The sequence below is a fragment of the Rhincodon typus genome, chromosome 3 (assembly GCF_021869965.1).
Source record: "Rhincodon typus isolate 14 chromosome 3, sRhiTyp1.1, whole genome shotgun sequence".
In the NCBI taxonomy this organism is placed as follows: Eukaryota; Metazoa; Chordata; class Chondrichthyes; order Orectolobiformes; family Rhincodontidae; genus Rhincodon; species Rhincodon typus.
The window spans coordinates 113,224,846-113,248,190 of NC_063334.1; the positions used below are offsets into that span (position 1 = coordinate 113,224,846).

At 42.8% G+C, this 23,345-nt stretch overlaps 1 protein-coding gene across 6 annotated transcripts in view; it reads right to left on the reverse strand.

Moving 5' to 3' along the window:
- The window catches only part of wdr17 (WD repeat domain 17), a 91,698-nt gene that overhangs the window by 43,482 nt on the left and 24,871 nt on the right, over positions 1-23,345 (reverse strand). For 4 of the 6 annotated variants that reach the window (XM_048594974.1, XM_020519572.2, XM_048594973.1 and 1 more), the window contains exons 9-15: positions 21,313-21,395; positions 17,624-17,710; positions 15,200-15,364; positions 12,259-12,461; positions 9,364-9,513; positions 6,067-6,197; positions 81-206 (exon numbers count right to left, since the gene is read on the reverse strand). In XM_048594974.1, coding sequence (XP_048450931.1) covers positions 81-206; positions 6,067-6,197; positions 9,364-9,513; positions 12,259-12,461; positions 15,200-15,364; positions 17,624-17,710; positions 21,313-21,395 — 945 coding nt within the window. The remainder of the gene's footprint in view (positions 1-80; positions 207-6,066; positions 6,198-9,363; positions 9,514-12,258; positions 12,462-15,199; positions 15,365-17,623; positions 17,711-21,312; positions 21,396-23,345) is intronic. The other 2 variants (XM_048594976.1, XM_048594975.1) reach the window with 1 other exon arrangement.

Consider the following 23,345-nt stretch of genomic DNA (forward strand, 5'->3'; position numbering starts at 1 on the left):
GTCTCATAAAGGAACATATTTTACCAATTAGAGACACCAAGTTTCATTTGACACTTGTGCGATAAACCTCCGTTACTTACAGTTTTGAACCTGACCAGATGTTTAATGTGCATTATCCCTTTGCAGTAGTTCTGTGGAAGCAGACTGTCATCCTGGTCTTTTAAAACGGCCACCAAGTCCCAGAGATTCTTACTACCTCCTGGGGGCTACAAAGAACACAGGAAAGCATTTAGGGAAATAGGAAAATGAGAGGTATCTGTCCCCTGGAGCCTGTTTCATCATTTAATAAGATCGTGACTGACCTGTGACCTGACTCCATATAACCACTTTTAGTCCATATTGCTTCATAGCTCTGGTTGTCGAAAGCCTGTCAATTACCTATTTAAAACTCTCAATTTATCTAGCATCAGTTACTATCTTTGGATCAAGTTCTAGATTACTATCATCCTTTGTGTCCAGATTTGCTTTCTAATCCTACTTCTGAACTTTCTGGTTCTAACTTTTGAATTATTCCCCTTAAACCCAGTCTGTCCTGTCTGTTCTGCTCATATTTTGAACTGTTTGAAGAAATTAACACTGCAACAACTTGGAAGCAGCATAGTAGGAAAAGAAATGGAATTTCTTTAATGTATTTGTAGAACCAGTATTGTTTGCAAATGGAAAGCCTTTTTGCATAAGATTTTACATAAATTGCAAAATTGATCAACTGTATTTTCTTGATTAATAAGACAAATGAAATGTGACATAGCAGCCCTTGACATGGAAGCAGTATCAACATGTTACATATTAAGATTCAATTGTTGTGTGGTCAGAGACAAATCAGATCTGCAGACAAAGAGTAAGTGTAAAAGATTGAAAAACAGGGACTATTTATGGACTATATCACAACAAAACTTCTCAGAGAGTTTTTGGAACTTTTTTCCTCAATAGATGTTGGAAGCAGAATCTTTGAACATTTTTAGGCAGTGGGAGATAGATTTTTGATAAGTAAGCAGGTGAAAGTGTTTGGGGGGGGGGGGTGTGGGGAATGGAAATGTGGAGTTAGCAGATCAGCCTGATCTTATTAAATCAAACCTGACATGCTGAGCAGACTAATTCTGCTCTTAATTCAACGTTGGTCATGTATCTTATAGGCTAGAAACCCAAAGACTACATTAGAGCAGATGGAATTCAACACTTTTTCACTTTTGCAGCTCCTTGCAATTGTGTAAGATATGACGTTGTTGGGCTGACAATGTAAATTGAAATTTACCTTTTTATTTCAAGTATCATTTGTTAATTAATGTTTAATTTTACACGGTGTGATTTGTAAAATATTACAAATGTGAAATATTGCTGGTTAATTCTTCATGTGAGTGTTGTTTGGTAAATTTAGTTGTTTTGGTTTGTGGCTGCCTAACAGGGTCTAGCAGTACTTAGCCCTGGTTTGTAATCACTCCTTGTGTAATTAAGTTGTTATTATTCTTGTAAGTTTAATCGGGCAAAACTATTGGGTGAATCTTATAGAACTGTAAGCGATATGGGCTGTTGCAATATGTTGTGGCAGAATTGGGGAACATGTCCAGTGAGGCCCATCTCGGTCTCAAGATCATCCGCTCCATCTTTTGTACTTTTCACAAATGATGCAGCGAGTTGTTAATTCTTGGCCATTATGGCTCCTTGTTAACAATCCAAGTCACCTCGTTAATATTCAACCTCCTGCTTCACCAAACTCTCCAAACAAGCTCGATGGTGGGAAAACTCAACAGTGAAACCTGGCAGATAGAGCTCCTCACTTGCTCTGGAATACCTCCATGTTGGAAATCAGACACCAACATCTCAGGGCACACTGCATGGGTGCTGGCCACACAGACCTCACATCCACAGAAATGATATCTGACATGGTGTCAGGCCCTAACAACCCTCGTATCTGATCCACTTGCAGGACACTTGTGCATTTCAGTGCTCCACTGGTGACAATCAATATAATACTGCAGCAAGGACATGGGGTGTTCAGGGACACACACCCAGCTCATGGTTTGGACCAGCTCTTCGCTTGCTCTCTAGTGCTCACTGACTCTGATGCTCACAGTATCCCCACTTTACATGGTCTTTGGGCATTTTGGCTCCTCAGTCAGAGATAACAGGCTCATATTACTGTAGTCCTCAGTCAAGTGTAAGGGGATAGACTTCGCTCAGGGGTTCCTGGCACAGTAAGTCAAAGATAGTTTCCAATACCAGTCCAGGCCCTGCTCAGGGCAGTCAGAGTCAGGCTCTGCTCGACAAGAGAGGCGAGGAACTGAGTGATGAGGAGCATGCCACTGTCCTGATTATTTTCGCTCTACTGTGGGCTGTTTTCCTTATGTTATGAGAGACAATTATGGTGTATTATGGAAGATAAAGAGAGTGGCACAGCTATTGACACTGTTGGTGTGGGTGGTGAGGTGTCTCAAGTGAGTGAGTAGGTAGGGTAGAAGGCATGCTAGGTGAGTGGTGCCATGAGTTAGGGTGGACGGGGGCGAATGGGGAAGATGTTGCAGGCATAGTGAAAGTGGTAGAACATAGGTCTTGGTGGGAGATGGGTGAAGTAGTAGAGATAGAGTGAGTGTGAGGTATCCGAGACAGGATGATGGCACTTATGCTGGAGGAGTGGAGAAGACTGTGCGTTCCTCCAGGTGGCTAAGACTACCCTAACCTGATTGGCAACCTCAGAGCGGGTTGGCATGGTCTGGGTGTTGTGGCCTTTACTGGTGGACCTGGAGGAGGAGGAAGTCCCAAGTTGGCACCATCCTGTGGAGCAGGACCTCAAAAACCTGTCTGCATAGAGGGACACCAATTTCGCTTGTCCACCGGAGCAAATGTCAGGAACGCTGCAGACAGCTCCAGATTAACAGTATTTGTCTGGGTGACAATGTACTTTTAAAGATGGCGCAGGTGCAAAGAATGCTGGTTAATACTGAGATATCCACTGAGTGGCCATTTGTTCCAGGAATGGCGAGTGATAAGGTGGGACGGAAATCAGATGTGAGAGATGTTATAGAGGCATAGTAGATAATTAATGAGGTGAGTTTGTAAGATACAGTGAAAGAACCTGCTAGAGCCCAGAGTGACCAACCCTCCAAAAACTCTACGCACCTCAGACGTAGCCAAAAAAATATAAGATTCAGTTCAAAGTATCTTTCGTCATGTGCAATAACTGTGGAACAGACTCGATGGGCTAAATGGCCTATATCTGCTCCGACCTTTTATGGACCAATCACCCATTATTTATGGATCAAAGTATAGAAACTCAAAATGAAAACAGAGGCTATTCTGCAGTAGAGGATAAATGTCAAATAGACTACTAAACAGATCCTGAACCAACAATATATAGTAACAGGACTATAATTTTATGTCCCTTAACTTTTCTTGCCTCAAATGCCAACTGATGCTGGGAAGAAAAGCTGACAACAAAATTGAAACATGTTTGGTAATGTTCTAAATGCCAACACAAAAATGACATTGTGGTATATTTTCACGGTATGAAAGCTATTAATCTGTCCCACATCCTCCAGCTTGTAATAGCCTGCGAATTCATAACTCCAAGGACGGATTAAATTGAATAATTGCCAAAGCTCCGGCTTCATTTTGCCAAAAATGGACCATGTCAATTTTGGGGAGAGTTTCACAGACGGTTTCTCTCCGTGAGCTCCCAAGAACTCCAAAGCTCAGATACTGAAGCGGTGCATGTTCAAATGCAAGAAGATCTGGACAATTTCCAGGCTTGGGCTGACAAGTGGCACACAAATTCCAGGCAATGACCATCTCTAATGAGAAACAATCTAACCACCGCCCATTGACATTCAATGGTGTTACCATCCTTGAATCCACCACCATCAACATCCTAGGAATTATTATTGATCTGAAACTCAACTGGGCTCACCGCATAAACACAATGGCTAAAACAGCAGGTCAGGGGCTAGGAATACTGCTGTGAGTAACTCACCTCCTGACTCCCCCAAAGCCTGTTCGCCATCTACAATGCACAAGTCAAGAGTGTGATGAAATACTCCTCACTTGCCTGGATGAGTGCAGCTCCAATAACACTCAAGAAGCTTGATACCATCCAGGACAAAGCAGTTGCTGGATTGGCACCACATCCACAAAGATGCACTCCCTCTACCACCGACACTCAGTAGCAGCAGTGTGTACTATCTACAAGATGTACTGCAGAAATTCACCAACTACCCTTACATCTTTCAAACCACTTCTGTCTGAAAGGACAAGGGCAGAAGGTACATGGGAACACCACCACCTGCAAGTTCTCCTCCAAGCCACTCACTATCCTGACTTGGAAATATATTGTTGTTCTTTACGTGTCACTGGATCAAGACCTGGAATTCCCTCCCTAAGGGCATTATGGGTCAACCCACGGCAGGAGGAGTGCAGCAGTTCAAGAAGGCAGCTTACCACCACCTTCTCAAGGGCACCTAGGGATGGGCAAGAAATGCTGGCCAGCCAGCGAGGCCCGCATCTCATGAATGAATAAAAAAACTTTTAAAGTATGGTATCCAAAGATCAAGTGGGCTTGTACTTGATGGAAAGGAATATGGACTGTTTTGATGATGACAGCCAGCATTAAGACAAGGTGCTCTCAATGTAACACATGTACAATATATAGCCCCCGGGGGCAAACCAGTTAAGTGGGCAACACCTACTATCTAGCTGCATCACGGCATAAGGAAACAAGACAAAACATTGTGAACTTAACTCTAATTTCCAATAACCTTCCCACCCAACCCCCGGCTCCCTTTCCAGCCCTGTCTCCCCATTTCTATCCCAGCTACCAACCAGATTCATCCCTCCCATTGACCGACCAGATCGCACCTACTACCGGTGTCCACCTATCACCAACATTACACTACCCCTACCCCCACCCCCCTTTTTATCTGCAGCTCCCTCTACTCCCACATCCAGACCTGGAGAAGGGTAATAACCAAAACGTTGACTTCTCCTTTCCTCCAGATGCTGCCTGGCTTGCTGCTTTTTTTTTCCCAGCCTTTTGTTTGTTTACCACGATCTGGCACACACTGTCTCAGTAACAGCTCCCCAGTGAATCCCTGGAAGCGGCCAGCTGGGTGAAATTCAGTGCGATTGTCACCGGGATAGGATGGCCACCCACATTCTTCGGAATATTTCCCGCTGCTGTGCGGCCCTTGATGAGCAGCTGCAGCAGCTTCTGTGAGCGTCGGCTTGTCACTCGGCACACACAGAGCTCCCAGAGAGCTCGGTGGATGCACAGCTCACACAGAGAACGTTGATGCCCACCTGCTCTTTCATGTCACAGGCCCTCAGTCCAGCAGGTGGCACTCTTCCCGGTGACAGTGTCCCGGGACATCCAGAGTTTGCAATGGTTCTGAGGATACAGCAGAGGGGACAATAGACTCTGGACCTTCTGTACCTCCTCCACATCCTGACGCAAACTCTCCACTGCAGCCCCTTCGTCTGGAGGCTGTTTGGCAGCCGCTGCAGATTGCAGTTGTTTCTGGGCTTCCTGGTGCATTTGTTTCTCCTCCATTTCTCTGCGAGGAGAGTGCACAGTGAGGTGAAACCCCGCTATGGCTGTATCCATTGGAGAGACGGGCGTTTGTCAGAAACATATTGAGTCATGTGGGCAGTTAGCATTTGATCACTCACAAGTAACAGCTTAGCATCGTCCTTAGTAAGTTGGGACAACAAGAACCTGGATTTATATAGCCCCTTTACTATTACAAAGCAGCTCGTGTTTTAAAGGCACCATGCCAGTCAAAAGGACGTACAGCGAGAAATAGAGGGAAATTCTGAGGTTAGGGACCATGCAACTGAAGACACGTCCACCGAATGTGCAGAAAAGCAGGAAGTTACTGGAATTGGAGGAGTGTAAATATTTTGGATATTGGATTTACAAAATAAGGAGGGGCAAGATCATGAAGTGATTTGGAATCAAGGACCAGAATTTTGAAATCAAGGTGCTCGGGATTCAATGAGTTAAAGAACAGGTCAAACTGCTGAATTAGACATTAATTCTGCGCCATCATGTTATCTAGTGGTGACAATAAAAGGACTTACTGATAAACACTCCGAGAACCATCTCAGCTTCTTAATCCGTACGTTACTGGTGAGTTTATCCAGCTCCTGCTTGATATCCCGGGACACTTTCCCACACAGCAAAGGGGGAGCACCCGGGGACATTGCACGATCTGAAACACAGTGTAGGAATTTCGGTGTGAATTAACTCAGCAAATTCTCTCCTAGTTTCCCACCATTCTCATACAGGCACCAGTGTGCTAGCCATCAGTCCAAGAGTGACATTAACGCATGTGGAGGGTCAGATTTTCAATGCTGCTTGAAGAATAAGTGATAGTGAAGGTGAGGCCAGCTCTCCCTCTGTGATATACCCCACTAGTCAGACTCGTTCATACATTTCCATTGCATTCCCATTCTCCACCCTGCTCTTGTCAGGCCATCTTTCTGATAAGGCCTCTTCACATAAGGAAGTGTGGCTTGATGATCATCACAGCTCTGGAAGAGGTAGGGGAGATTTAGTGGAGGTATTGATGTGCCATCTCCATTGAGACGGAGGCCTGAAAGGATGAATGACCTACTCCTCCTCTTTTCCTACTTTCTAAGGCCTACGTACAAGGCAAGGTGCTGCTTCAAAAATGCAAAAATACCACTATCGCCACAAAATGGCCATGAAGTGGCACCTGTATTACCCTAATTGATGCGCAGCCACCACAGTGTAAAGCAGCTTGCCCTTGGGAAAGTGCCCCAGGCACATGAACATGTTACGGAGCCGTCCCCGACAGCAATCCCACTGTTCTCCTGTCCATCCTCACCTCTAAAGGGTTGGGAAATTTCAGCTAATGACTCTATTCCTAACTCTGCAGCTGTTGTTTGACCACTCCGTGTTTGCATCACTTTCTGTTCCTACTTTTTTCATTCACCCACAGGATGAAGGCATCGCTGGCCAAGCCAGCATTTATTGCTCTTCCCTAATTGCCCAGAATGCAACCGTCACATGTAGGCCAGATCAGGTAAGGACAGCAGTTTCCTTCCCTAAAGGACATTAGTGAACAAGATGAGGTTTTTTCTGACAATCAATAATGGATTCATGGTCATCATTCGACCCTTAATTCCAGATTTTTTAAATTGAATTCAAATTCCACCATCTGTTGTGGAAGGATTTGAACCCGGGTCCCCAGAATATTATTGGGCTCTCTGGATTACTAGTTTAGTGATAATTCCACTAGGCTATCATCTCCACTTAAAATTTATTGTCATGATTATTTTTGTTAATTAATTGATTAATTTGTGCTCTTTATGGCTTTCAGTGATTGAAGCATTTTTGTTTTCTTACAGAGGTCTGGGGTTGACATTCTGTGCTTCTACGTTCAACAGTTTAAGAGCATCCTTCATGGATGGGAGATCAGGTGAGGGGGATAAACATGGAAAGCCACTGTCGGCATCTTTCAGAAGAGCTCATCGAGTCATACAGCACTGAAACAGACCCTTCAGTCCAAACAGTCCATGCCAACCATTATCCCAAACTAAACTAGTCCCACCCTCCTGCACTTGGCCCATTTACCTCAAAATGTTTCTTATTCATGTATTTAACCAAATGCCTGTTAAACATTGTAACTGTACCCCCATCCACTACGTCCTGTAGAAGTGTATTCGACACATCGACTGCTTTCTGTGTAAAACAGTTGTCCCTGTGTCTTTTATGAATCTTTCTTCTCTATCTTTAAAAACATGCCGCTTGTCTTGAAATCTCCCCCACTCTAGAGAAAAGACACCTACCATTCACCCTATCTATACCTCTCATGTCCCATTTGGGGGCAATATATCCAATATTTTTCAAACACAGATTGAAGCATAAAAGGTTCTGACGGGCTAGTGGCTGAGATTAGGTTTCCACTGGTTAGGGATAGAACATGGGTCAGAGTCTCAGAACAAAGCACTGGCCATTTAGAACTGGGATGAGGAGAAATTCATTACATCGAAGGGTTGGGATTGCTTACATTTCTCTATCCCAAAGGGCACTGGTTTGCTCTGGAGTTGTATTTTTTTCACAACAGAGATCAATCGACTTCTCTGGAAGAATAATTAAGAGGTAAGGGGAATAATGTGGGTAGGTGTGGCTGTGGTAGAGACCTCAGACAAACCAGGCTTGAAAGGCTGAATGGCCTGCACCAGTTCTTATTTCTTACGCTCTTATGAAAATCATTCATTGCAATCCTTAGCTTGACTGAGCAAGTGAATCCCAAACAGAGTTCCAATCAGGATCCCTATTCGATTTTACTAAGTTCCAATGGGCTGCTTGGAAGTTGCACTGTGCGATCCTACATCGTCTGAACAAGAGATAGCAGCTGAAGGATCTTAATGTATTTAGACGATAAGACCACAAGATACAGGAGCAGAATTAGTGCATTTACAGAGTCATACAGCACAGAAAAGGCCCTTCGGCCCAACTAGTCCATGCCAACCAGGTTTCCTAAACTGAATTAGTCCCATTTGCCTGTGTTTGGCCCATATCACTCTAAACCTTTCCTGTCCATGTACTTGTGCAACTGTTTTTTATATGTTGCAATTGTACCTGCCTCTACCACTTCCTCTGGTAGTTCACATACACTACCCGCTGTGTGAAAAAGTTGTCCCTTAGGTCCCTTTTAAATATTTACCCTCTCATCTTAAACCTATGCCCTCTAGTTTTTGGACTACCCTACCCTGGAGAAAACAGCTTGGTAATTTACCTAATCTATTCCACTCATGGTTCTATAAACCTCTATAAGGTCACCCCTCAGCCTCCTACGCTCCAGGGAAAAAAGTCCCAGTCTATCCGGCCTCCCCCTCTAGCTCAAACCTTCCAGTCTTGGTAATATCCCTGTAAACCTTTTGAGTCTGCTCCGCCATTCAGTCATGGCTGACAGGTTTCTGAAACACATTCTCCTGCCGTCTTCCCATAACACTTGATCGCCTTCCTAATTAAGAATCTCTCTATCTCTGACTTAAATACACTCAATGACCTGGCCTGCACAGCCTTCTGCAGCAATGAGTTCCACAGACTTGCCACTCTCTGGCTGAAGAAAGTCTTCCTCATTTCAGTTCTAAAGGGTCATTGCCTCCCTCTGAGGCTGTGCCCTGGGGTGGCCACTCGCAGAAACATCTACCTCACTCTATCCAGGCCTTTGAGTATTCAGTAAGTTCCAATCATATCCCCCCCTCATCCTTTAAACTCCATCGAGTACAGACCCAGAGTTTGGTTTCTCATGAAAACAGCTCAAGGAGGACACCCTTGAGTTTTTACGTAAAACCCCTAAGGCCACTGGGGTAAATCAGGATGTGATCAGGTGACGCACCTACCTGTATTCCCAATTATTTCCTCCCACTGTTGCTCAGCCAGAATGTTTATTTGGAGAGGAGAAATCAGAGGTGTTAATGACCAGAGCCTCACAGTGGAGTCTCTCGAACACGATGCCATGGTGAAGGGCCTATTAGGATGACAAGTCAAACCTGGGTGATGGAATTAAGTTCCTGTTATTTACTGTAAAAATTCAAAAAGGCAAGGTTAGAACATTACATTGCGAGAAAAAAAAATCATAGCCTACTATCAAGTTGAACGACCTCTTTCAAAGAAATCCAAAATAAAGTTAAAACAGTAATGATACTTAAAAAGGAAAAGAGTAGATAAAGTGAGTATTGGTCCTTTATAGAGTGAGCCTCCGGAATTAACAACAGAAAATAAGGAGATGACAGATGATTAGATATTCCCTGTCCATCTTCAACTGTACAGAATATAAATAATATCTAAAAAAGTGTAAGTCAACTAGTGAAAGGAAGAGTGGCATTTAAAACCTTTAACTTATTACAGTCACAAGAGTGAAGGGATTGAGAAAATTATTAGCACTGAAAGCTGACAAGCCCCCAGGTCCCAATGGATTTCATCCTGGGTTTTAAGAGAAGTGGCTTATGATTTAGGATTTATCTGAGGGTGAAACCTGGATAGAAGTTTCCATTAGTTTGGACAATATCAAATTTGACTTCTCTCTTCAAGAAAGAGACAAACAGCGACATTTCAGGCCAGTTAACTTAACATCTATCATAGGCAAAATTGCTGGAATCTTTTGTTAAGATACAGTGGGATAATTAGAAAGTCTAAACGTAGTCAGGGAGAGTCAACATTAGTTTGTGATCAGAAATTTGTGTTTGGCTAAGTTATTAGAGGTTTTTGGGGAAGTCATGAGCAACAAGGATAAAAGGGAGCTTGTGAATGCACTGTACTTTAGACTCCTGGCCTAATTTATATATTTGTATATTGCAGTGTTAGGACAGATGGCCAAAAGCTTTGAAACATGTCTTAAAGGAGGAAAGGCAGGCATAGAAGCAGAGAGGCGGAGAGTGAAAATTCCAGAGTTGAGGACTTAGACGACTGAAGGAAAAGCCACCACTGGCGAAAATTGGGAATGCTCAAGATACTCCAAAGAGGATCTTCAAATGAGATAAATTGGAGCAAATAAATCCAAAGATGTCCAATAGAAACTGAGGTAAAAGCCTTCATTTAAAAAACAGTCTTGGGAGCATGACAGATAGAGGACGTTTGATGAAAAATAATCCAAAGGGATTGTAAGAGATATAATATTTCTCCGGGTGCAGTTTAAGTGATTCACAGACACAGTTTCTCCGTTTGTTTGATCTTGCTTTGCTCTTGTACCGGGTAATACATGGCAAAGTGGGGAAAGCTGTCAACAAATTGTGACACTACTTTCAGATGTTGACTGATTCATGACCAGCCTTTGTTGAACATTTGACACTTTGCCGTTACAGCTGTAACCTCTTTTGAATGAAACAATCATGGGACTTCTAACAGCAGTTTCCAAATCGACACTGTCAGCACTTATTAAAAGTTTTATAGTATCTCGGTGGAACTAATAGTTAGAATCATTAAAGCTATGAGAACACGGTAACGACCAACACTTATCACTTCAACCATTTAACGTAAGCAGTCATCAAACAGTGCTCCAGAATATGTTTGCTCTGTGCGTATATGCATATTATTAATAATTTACTTGAATCTGACATTAAAGTGCATATGCCACTTGCTTTTCACTAAATAAATGTACTCCTAGATTATTTCATTGGGTAAACGGTCTCAATTGACTCCTGCCAATTTCAGATTAATTGAATGCATTCAGCAAATAAATAATCAGCTCTTTAAACTAATCCCATGAGCAGCATCTTCAGTAAACAAACTGTGGCAATGAATTAAAAATGTCTTTCACGGGGGAACTAGAACAAGTTGAATTCAAAATATAGAACGGGAATTTTAAGTGAGACGGATCATTTTAATGTTGGTGTTTCAAAGTACTTTGCAAGAGGTCACGGATTTCAGAGAGCGAGATTTTGTGCTTTCTATTTACCAAATGTTCAGAAAGTGAAATAAACATCTGACTTTTATAAAATATATAGGAATATTTAATAATGGCAAAAAAGCCAGATATGTGCTATGTGACCAAACTTGAAGTCATGTAAAGTTTTTAGTAATATTCTGAAACAGAAAAAATAAATTGCCTTGAATCATAAAGTTTTCATCCTTTCACAATAAAATTCCACCTTTCCCCTGTCCTTCATTCAGTTTGATACCACAATAATCTAGGACCAATTGAAGATTTTGTTTGTTGATTTTTGTCTACACCTGTCAGTTTCCTGACGCAACCACTTTAATTGAGAGGGTGATTACTTAACAATTGGACTTAAATTTTAAGTTTCTTTGATATTTTGAAATTGGCTACAGTGCCCCATTCAGGAACGATCACTCATTAACTTAGTTTCACTTGGTTAATTGGTCAATATAAATCTAGTTTTAAAACAACTATAAGTTTTCTCTCAATGCTAGGCTCTCAACATTATTCATAAGTTTTGAGTATTTAACGCATTTTTTTAATACTGCAGCCACTGACGATGATTATTGTCTAATGTAAATAATTAAAGAATGAATAGTTACTTCTCTTTAAAAATTTACAATGTGTTGGTCAGTGGAAAGCACTCAACTTTGAAAGAAAACTATTTACAAGATGTACCTGTGTCCAGTTTCGACCTTTACCAACTGGGTCTGGATCAAGATAGCAATAGACTGCAGTAGATGTGTCAACATGATTAATAACACCACCACCTCAAACATAATTTTCCAATCTTATTGTTTGTTGCAAATTATATTCCTTTAGAGTGTTCTTATCGATTAATAGTAAGGTGTACCATTACCATAGACATCAGCACCATGGTCATACACTGTGTCCAGGCAGGTTCCATCCCTAGTGTCCCAGACACGAATAGTGTAATCCCAACTGCCCGATATCAAGAGGTAGGGGACTTCTGTGTTCCACATTAGACCTCGTACTGGTGCTTTGTGTCCACTTAGAATATTGATACAGGCATCCTGTGTGTAGTCCCATATCCTCACAGTACTGCAGAGAGAATACAGAAAGCAGCGAACGATTTCTAATGTCAGAAATTCAAAGTTGTCATAAAATACACTTGCACTACACAGATTTATCTCCAACAAGAGAGAATCTAACCATCGGCCCTTGACATTCAGTGGCACTACTTTCACTGAGTCCCCAACTTTCAACATCCTAGGGGTTACCGTTGACCAGAAACAGAACTGGACTTGCCATATAAAAACAGTGGCTACAAGAGAAGGGCACAGGCTAGGAATACTATAGTGAGTAACTCATCCCCTGACTCCCCAAAGCCCGTCAACCATCTTCAAAGAGTGTGATGGATTACTCCCCACTTGCCGGGATTCAGGAGAACACCATCACCTGCAAATTCCCCTCCAAGCCTCTTAAAATCCAAACTTGGAAATATATCGCCTTTCCTTCACTGTTGTTGCATCAAAATCCTGGGATTCCCCACACCCCTAGCACATGCAGCGGTTCAAGAATGCAGCTTGCCACTACCTTTTCAAGGACAACTAGGGAGGCAGTAAATGCTGGCCTAACCGACAAAACCCACATCCCCTGAATGAATCAAAATAAAGCCATCTTCTCTGTACCATCTTCAATACCTCTACACCCTTTTTATGATACCGGTTAGCATAACTGACCTGCAGTTCAATTCCATCCCTCTAATAAAAAAAGCCTGGTGCTTAGTTTGTTTCTGTGGCTTTGCTACAATGTGGCACAACTGTTAGTGATTATTGTATTTTTGCTCCGTTTAACAAAATATGTTGGTTATCTTTGATTTTACAGTCCACCTGCATGCATGGCATGTTGTGTTGACATTAGTGTGTGAGCTACAAGTGATGGGAATTGTAATTTGTGCTGTGGTCCCAGTTGATAGCTATATGGGACAACTCATATTCCAGAGTGAAGACTGGCTTGATGACCATTAGTTTTACTTTTGCAGTATGGTTACCTTGGTGGTCAATCATTGAACATATCTGCATAAGGCTGTCAATGTACTTTTGACAGAAAAGCCTCAGCTTATAGAAGACAAGCAAAAAATGAAAGACATATATCTGTACATATCGAAGACAATTTGAAAAGATTGAACCAATTTTCTCAGCAACATCCTTTCCAGTCAACTCCAGTTTCAACTTTAAACTGAAGAGGTTGCAACAATTTTGTTAGGGCAACTTTCTACACATTCACCAGAGGTGATTCTCTCAATTACTTTCTTGCCCTGAGACACACAGCTGTCCAGGCTAACTCAACAGCTTTTCTGACTGAAATCTTCTGACTGAATATAAACTCCAGTTTTAGACTGCTCTGAAGTTGCTAAACAGCACATCTGCTGGTATTGAACTTTTCTGCCGAACTCCAACTACTCCTGGTCTCCCCTTCCGTAAGTCATAAAAGCTCAGCCCCACTATAAGCAATAATGACCTCATTGGGTAGCTTGTTGACATAAGAACATAGCGCAAGAGCTAGAAGAAGGAGTAGGCAGTTCAGCCCCTCAACTCCACTTTCCTGCCCACTATCTGAAACCCTTCAAGCTGTTACTAATTAAAAACCTGTCAATCTCCTCTTCAAACTTACTCAATGTCCCAGCATCTAATGCACTCAGGCGTAGGAATTCCACAGATTCATGACACTTTGAGGGAAGTAATTTCTTCAAATCCCTGTTTTAAATTTGCTTATCATGAAACTACAACTTCTCGTTCTAGATTGCCCCACATGAGGAAACATTCTTTCTATGTCTACTTTGTCAATCTCCTTTCGCATCTTACACATGTATGTTGAGTCATTTAGCTTAAGTTGCATGTACATTTTTGGAAATATGTGTTTAGCCAATTATTCCAAATTACCTTCTGACCCTTTCTTTAAAAACACATATCAGACCTTTACAGCACTGAAAGCCAAAAACCTGCACACCTCTATTTTATCATCTAAGTTCCTAAATAATAATAAAGTCATAGAGTTATAGAGATGTACAGCATGGAAATAGACCCTTCGGTCCAACTCGTCCAAGCCGACCAGATATTCTAAATAAATCTGGTCCCATTTGCCAGCGTTTGGCCCATGATCCTCTAAACCCTTCCTATTAATGTACCCATCCAGATGCCTCTGAAATGTTGTAATTGTACCAGCCTTCACCACTTCCTCTGGCAGCTCATTCCATACACGCACCACCCCCGAGTGAAAATGTTGTCCCCTAGGTCCCTTTTAAATCTTTCCCCTGTCACCTTAAACCTATGACCTCTAGTTTTTACTTCCCTACCCTGGGGAAAAGACCTTGGCTGCTCACCCTATCAATGCCCCTTATGATTTTATAAACCTCTATAAGGTCACCACTCAGCCTCTGATGCTCCAGGGAAAATAGCCCCAGCTTATCCAGCCTGTCCCTATAGTTCAAACCCTCCAACCCTGGCAACATCCTTGTAAATCTTTTCTGAACACTTTCAAGTTTCACAACATCTTTCCTATAGCAGGGAGATGAAAATTGAATGCAGTATTCCAAAAGTGGCCTAACCAAATGTTCTGTACAGGATAAGAATATATTGTAAACATTCATCACATTAGTAAGAATGAGGTTCTAATCTTGGATAACTAATAGCACCACTTAAATACAAGATGATTGCAAGTGGAGAGGCAGTTTTATTTACTCTTCTGTAATTACCTTTCAAAGTAGTTTTGTGTATTGACTCAGTGGAGGAAAACCTTTTGTCACCAATTATTTCATTGCGCTGAAGAAACAGTACCTGTCATCAGAACCGCTACAAAGGATGCCTTCTCTGAGGGGAGACCATCTAACATGGAACACTTTGGCAGTGTGCCCTGTGAAAACTTTGAGTGGCTGGTCAGAGCTGGTTGCTAAATAGTAAACTCGAACACTCTTATCCTCACAGCCAGTAGCAATCATATCCCTGCAAGGCAAAGAGGACATTTAACTAAAGTCATATGCAACAGAAGTGAAGAAATATGTTTAAAAATGTATCTTATTGAGATTTGTTTGATGTGTTCTCCTCATAGTAACAGAAGGTACAGTGTGAGAGTGGAAGACTTTACACTAGTCACTATCCAAGGATATAATGAAGACCCTCAGTTCAGATGAAGTACTGAAGAGTTTTCCTTCAATTTTGCCTGAAATAATGTGCATTAGCTCAAACCTAAAACTCCTGAGTTCTTGAAGTCCTAAGTGACACTATCAGCTTTGTACTATGGCTACCATTTTGAGGAAAAGTTTACAATGGGATGGCTGAATTGTCCATCTGTTCAATGAGGTACCTTGTGGAGGATCAGTGTGCTTCCTATAGCAGATCTTAATGGGCAGGTTGATGTAATAAGGTCCATGGCCTGTGATTCATGGTCACAATTGCACTTTGGAAGAATTCTTCTTCCAATTATGGAGTAGGTCAGAAATCACACAACACCACAGGTTGTAGACCAACAGGGTTTATGTGAAAACACAAGCTTTCGGAGCATCACCCCTTCTTCAGGTGTTAGTGAGAGAGGCAGTATTAGACACAGACTTTGTAAGTAAAAGATCAAAGGGTCACACCACTGATGAGGATATATGATACAAACCTGAGATGTTGTTAAATCTTCAATCAATTAGAAGGTTTTAACTGATTTATATGTATATGTAAATCCCCAAATTCCTTTCAAGTCACTGTCCTGAGAGAACTAAAGGTTTTATCAGTGTACAGAAGAGGTGACATTTTAGGTCAGACAATGAATGTTAGGTGTGAGGCCTTGTTTAGAAACTGTTTGTGTTTTGGTTTGGAATCAGGCTGGTTTTGTTTCTAAAGTAGGAATTTATAAAATGCCACATTGACTGACTATCTATAAATTGTGTGTTTTTTGAACAAAATAGAATGTATCTGCAAATACAAATTCACCCCATAGAATGTGTGAGTGTGTGTGGGAGAAAGAGAGAGAGTGCGCACGCGCCTGTGTGTGTGTGTGTATGTGTGTGTGAGTGTGTATGTATGTATGTGTGTGGGTGAGCGTGTGTGAGAGTGTATTCTGGGTGGAGTCACCTGTTGTGTGACATGAAGCCAAGATCCCGGTTGAGACCATCCTCATGGGTACCGAACTTGGCTATCAGCCTCTTCTCAGCGCCTCTGCGTTGTTGTGTATCCCAAAATCCGCCTTGTCCATCCCAGTCCAACACCAGCACCTCCAAATTATGGAGTAGGTGGACACATTGTCCTCATGGACAAAGTCCTCTGATGTTGGCTTAGTGAGGAGACATTGGTTTTTATGCTGCATGATTTCACAATCCTATCTATGTGGACAATAGGTTAACACCAGCTCTGTGAACAGAAGCTGCTGGTTTTTTGAAATGCTGGTGCATTTGGAAGTACTTTCTGGGCGGCTTCCTCAAGTCTCCAAGAATGGAAAGGTCAATGTTGTTCATGATTGACAGAGCTTGACGGTGTGGCAGAGAAAGGCAGAGTAGACTAGAGCTAGCCCTGTGATACCAGGTATCCTATCTGTACACCCCCAGTGATATTCCAATGAACCACTTGGCCAGGTTCACCCTGGTTTTTATTTTCTGGCCAACACTGATGGGATAGGATCAATAGGTGAGAGTCCTGTTTTGTAGCAATCAGTGTTAGTGCTGTGACTGAACCTATGTCAACTAGTAAGTGTATTGTGATTGCTTCTTGAAGAACTATGTCTCACTAGTAGCAGAGGGAATGTCCTCAGGCTGGATTCATCTTGAACATGGGTCCCATAAATGGCGATAGTCAACTGTATTAGCTTAAATCCTTTTCTCTTGCTTTCTCCCTCCTTTTGACTCCAATGCCCAAAAATCTGACAGTAGAATAATCAAAGAACTGCATTCAGAGAGAATATATGAGGTTGTTTTAACATCTACACCCTCGTGATCAACACTGTAATGTCGATATTAAAGGTGTGAGGGATTCTGGCTCTCTCATTGGAACCTGACTCTTTACGTTCCATGTTCCATGTTACATATAGTGAACCACAAATGACTTCACTCTAACTCTCCACTGAAGGAAAGCAAGACTTGCAAAGGAACTTCAGCTTTTTTTTTGTGACAGACCAACTTTGACCCAGTCGAACAAGAGAGAAGCACAACAAATATGTTGCCTCAGACTCTACAGGGATAACCAGGTGCAATTCCAAAAGGGTCAGGGAATGAGCTGACTCACTTGTTGTTCTGGCTCCAGTCACAACCAAAGACAGCAGCTGGATGCTTGTACTTGTGCAGGAGTTTCCCATCAATTGTTCGGATAATACTGCAAACAAACAGGAAGTCAAAAAACCGAAAGAACTGTGGATGCCAGAACTCAGTAGCAAAAACAGAAATTGCTGGAAAAGCTCAGTAGGTCTGGCAGCACCTGTGGAGAGAAATCAGAGTTAATGTTTCAGGTCTAATGACCCTTCCTCGGAACTGAACATAGAACAGTACAGGCCCTTCGGCCCACGATGTTGTGCCAGCCTATTACCCTACTCTAAGATCAAACTACCCTGCGTACCCTGCAGTTTACTACTTTACTATCATCCATGATGGCAGGTAGGAAAATGTTGGTTTTTGTGCAGAAGATAGGGTGGGTGGAGGGGTTGAGGAGTAAATGATAGTTTGAGATAGAGCCCAAAGAGAGAGAAGTACAGTTGCACAGACAATAATGAGCAGGCTAGGAGGGTGAACAGCTTTAGGGAAGCTATCTTTACAAGGTCTGGCCTACATATGGCTCCAGGCCCACAGCAATGTGGTCGAGGTTTAATTGACCTCTGAGCAATTAGGGATGGGAAATAAACTCTGGCTGAGCCAGCAACACCTGCATCTCCTGAACAAATTAAAAAGAAGCTGCCTTGAATTGGCAAACGCAGCAGCAGGTTCCAACATGGCTGCTGTCTGAGGTTTACCACCAGTGCCAGATGGCAACTTGGGGATACTCAGACCAATTAGCATCTTTATGTTTCACTACTGAGGCATCTAAAGTGTAAGGTCAGGATACAACATTTATTTTGACATCAGATACTTGACCAGCCTTTGAAATGCTGCTCCTACTGCAGTCAACCAAGAACAATGCGGCTGTATTATGGCATATATTCCTAAACGGACAGGTCTGCACCTATAAGGCAGTTAGATTATACCACACCATGCAATATTCTGGTACAAAGGTTTCTGTCTCACCTTAGTCATTCTATCTATGCAATGGAGTCAGTGTTGTACCTGCAATCAGTTATGTATATGTATATGTAATGCACAATAATGTCAGTAAGCACAGAATGCAAGCGACATGTGTAAGTCTATGATATCATAACCATGCAAATAGCTAGCATTGTAAATAAACACATCACAGGAACCTTACTCTTTATGGTATGTGTTACATGGGCTAACATACAGAAAACCACAAATGGCAGGACTACTAATTCTCTCCGCAGGACTACTAATTCTCTCCGCAGGACTACTAATTCTCTCATTCTCCACCAAAGGAAAACATCATTGTGAAGTTGGACTATTCCAATATCCACAATGTCAGAAAACATGGCCCATTACATAGGAAGTACAATAGAGAAGCACGCCATTCAATTAAATTGATCCAAGCTGATTTCTTTGCTGTCTCCTCCCACTTCTCTCACACTATCACTATTACGTTCAATTACTTTCTTCTCTCCCCATGCATTTACCTAGCCTCCCTTTAAAGGCATATAAACTATATGCCCCAAATAAACCTTAAGGTAGCACGTCCCACATTCTAATCACTCTCTTGGTAAAAAAAAGTTTTCCTTGAATTTCTAATTTCGCTTGTTAGTGACTGTCTTATGTTCTCATTTCAAACTCCCCTAAAAGGAAATATCTTCTCTACATCTACTTTATCGTCCTTAACTTTAAATTCGGTGTTTGGTTCAAACCTCCAGTTTCTAGACTATTGTTTCAGCTCTCCACCTGAACAGCTCCGAGGCCTGGCCACTCACCCACAATGCAATGCTAAAATATCTTGACATCGCACTCGTATATTGCTCAATTGCTGACAGCTACAGAATACTGCAGCCAAGCTCAAGAGAAGACTGAATTCCATATGCAAGCCGGTGGGTACCATCTGAGGTGACACACTTGGCTCTGCTCCACTTGTGGTGGTCCACCCAGCAGCAGAGTACTGCTATTCAACCTGGCTCAGGAGCTATCACACAAAAACAGGTATCCATCTCAGGAAAGTAATGAGGATTATTTCTGGATTGTCCAGACCAACACATCCCAAGTAACACACCTTTAACCTCCTGATGTCTACAGGGTAAACATTCTCCTCAAAGAATATGACTGGTGGGCAGCTAATGAGGCATTCTGCTCAGCACAGGACCTCAAGATCAATGCAGACATGCATCAAAAGCCCCGTGGTTCCTACTGGACTACACTCCAAACACTACAAACAGTTAACAGCTCTACCTCTCAACGGCACTTCTCCTAGTTGACTGCAAACTGCACCAACTGCAATCAAGCAGTGAACTCTGAGGTTTCAACCTTCCACAGAGAATCTGCACAACCTTCAACTACTTGGGGATGGCCTTTGGACAATGTGCTGCCCTCGTGGAACAAGAAGTGCAGCTCAAATTGAGACTGTGGCCATCCAAGGTCATGACCTTGTTGCATGGCGGAGCAGACTGGATGGGCTAAATGGCCTGCTTCTGCTCCTCTTATGGTCTTATGACAAACCATTGCTTGCAATAAGGTTTGGGCAATAAATACTGGCCCAGCCAGCAACATCCACATCCCACGAATGAATGAAAAACAAAAGAGTGAACTCCTGCTGTCAGAGATCCTTTTCATAAGAATGAGGGTCAGAAGTAGCAATTCAGCCTTTCAAGCTTTCTCCACCATTGTTTAACATCATGACAGATCACATCTTGGCTTCCAACTCCCCATAACCCGTTAACGCGTTACTAATTCAAAATGTCTATCTCCTTGTTACATTTATTCAGTGTCCTGGCATGAACCACATTCTGGGGTAGTGAGTTTCACAGGTTCAGAATAGTAATTCCTCCTTGTTGCTGTTTTAAATCTGTCACCCCGCATCCTAAAACTATGCTCTCTCATTCTAGGTTGCCCCACAAGAAGAAACATCTCCTTTGTCAATCCCCTTTAGCACCTTACATACATCAATTAGATTTGATTTCTGGCGACATCATGACCATTCACAGTGCTTCAACTGAAGCCCTGGAATGAATTGTTAATCACAACATCACCACACCAATAAAAACAAACCTTTTAAACTTTCATCTAGTCAGACCTCAACCTTCCCTTTCCAAGAGAAAAACGTGTTTGGGCTTTACTGTCAGACATAACCTCTCAGCCCTAGCATCGTCTACTGGAAGTCCCTTTATGCCTACAGTGTCATTAGTGCATGTCTCCAAAAAGCATTCCTGCACTTTCTTTGATTGGAGACGACCAGAAGAAAAGGATTGATTGATTCATTGATTTACTGCTGTCACATGTTCCAAAATACAGTGAAAAGCATTGTTTTGCGTGTGATACAGGCAGATCGTGCCATACAAAGTGCATCTGGGTGACAGAGTGCAGACTCCAGTGTTACAGCTACGGAGAAGGTTCACAGAGAGACAGCAACATTAACATTTGAGAGGGCAGTTCAAAAGTCTGATAACAGCGAAGTAGAGAGGAGGGAAAAAGCCAAAAACCAGCAAAGTTCGATAGCAAGGGAGCAGTGATGGAGAGATTGAGGAAGCAGGAAATTTGCTGACTATGGGAAGATGGAAGATGGATTGCTCCAGTCAATGCAAAGCATGCAAACATCTGGAAAATATACATGCCTCCTAACATTCTTGGTTACTCGCAGCAATGTTTAAGAGTGAGGTAAATGATGCAAAAGCGACTCACCAAAATCCATCACCACTACATGTCGCTATCCTTTTGGAATCCTTATGGCTCCAAGCAATGCAGAAGATTCCATTTTTACCATGCTTCAAGGAGAAATAAAAAACACTGATTATAAACTCCATTACATTAAACATGCTGACTGCTTGGTTTTGGCATCAATGTAGAATCATTAAAAACTGAAGATGCTGGAGAATCTCAGCAGGTTTGACAACATCCGTAGAGGCAGAAACGGAGTTAATGGCTTAACGTTAGATCCGGTGTTCCGATCTCAATCCTAGGCTGAATTCTGATCGATAAATAGGGGATAATTTCAAGGAAGTGGCCAGTTACCTCAGGGAGACTTGGCTAATTTGGGAAACTGGATGGCCTCTTTCAATGGGAGGGCCAGTGGGAATGGCCAAGGCCCTGGGCAGTTAGCACTCATACCTGGAGAGATGGCTGCTGCTGTACACAGTGGACAACCATGAGGGCATCTCAAGATGGAAGTGCTCTCTGAAGACTTGTACAAGGTATTACTACATAGACTGTGGCCTCCACAGCCAGGCAACTATTGCAGAGGGGCAGACCCTCCATGCAATCTGGCAATGCTTTGGCCTTGGGAACTGAGCAGATTCATACCACATCATTTTGCAGGATTTTTTTTCCTATTCATTTATGGGATGTGGGTGTCGCTAGCTGGCCAGCGTTTATTGCCCGTCCCTAGTTGCCCTTGAGAAGGTGGTGGTGAGCTGCCTTCTTGAACCGCTGCAGTCTTCCTGCTGTGAGTTGACCCACAATGCCATTTAGGGAGGGAATTCCAGGATTTTGACCCAGCGACAGTGAAGGAACAATGACAGATTTTCAGGTCAGGATGGTGAGTGGCTTGGAGGGGAACTTGAAGGTGATTGAATCCCATGTAAGGATTTCTGAAGAAGGATCTAGGCCCGAAATGTCAGCTTTCCTGCTCCTCTGATGCTGCCTGGCCTGCTGTGTTCATCTAGCTCTAAACCTTGTTATCTCTTGAAGGTGATGGTGTTCCCCTATATCTGCTGCCCTTGTCCTTCTAGATGGAAGTGGTTGTGGGTTTGGAAGGTGCTGTCTGAGGATCTTTGGTGAATTTCTGCAGTGCAAGTTGTAGATAGTACACACTGCTGCAAACGAGAGTTAGCAGTGGGAGGAGTGGATGCTTGTGGATATAGGGCCAATCAAGCGGGCTGCTTTGTCCTGGATGGTGTCAAGCTTCTTGAGTGTTGTTGGGGCTGCACTCATCCAGGCAAGTGGGGAGTATTCCATCACACTCCTGACTTGTGCCTTGTAGCTGGTGGACAGGCTTTGAGGAGTCAGGAGGTGAGTTACTCACCACAGTATTCCTAGCCTCTGACCTGCTCTTGTAGCCTCTGTGTTTATGTGGTGAGTCCAGTTGAGTTTTTCGTCAATGTGCCACCCCCTGCCCCACCTGCCAGTGAAGGCCAGCACCATGGCATCCAGATGGTCTGTAAAGAATGCCTTCCACTGGCACCCTAATTGGTCCAAATGGCTACCCACGTTTGGTGGGTGGGAATTTATTATCATCCCCCTCACAAGCTGCACCCCTGACAATGGGCGACATTTGGAAACCAGTGGAAAACTGCCAGGCCACCCAATGGCCACACTTCACTGGCTCACCCGCTTCCAAACCTGCCTGTGTCTCAGTCAACAGTTGGTTAACTTTCTTTTTCAGAACTGGGAGAAGTTAGAAACATATCAGCTTATGAGCAAATGGAACAGCAGGCAGGGGAGGGCATGTGGAAGGAGAGGCGGAGAGGTGAGGGAAGAACAAAATGAAAGATCTCTGATAAGGTGGAAAGTACAGGAAAGATGGAATGACAGAATGTTTCATATGGTATGGTGGAAAGGACAACAAAAGAAACACAAGATGTGTCTAGAAGAGCAGGTGATGACCTAGTGGTATTACCACTGGACTGCTAATTCAGAGACCCTGCTAATGTTCTGGGGGCAAAAACAGAAGTTGCTGGAAAAGCTCAGCAGGTCTGGCAGCATCTGTGAAGAAAAAA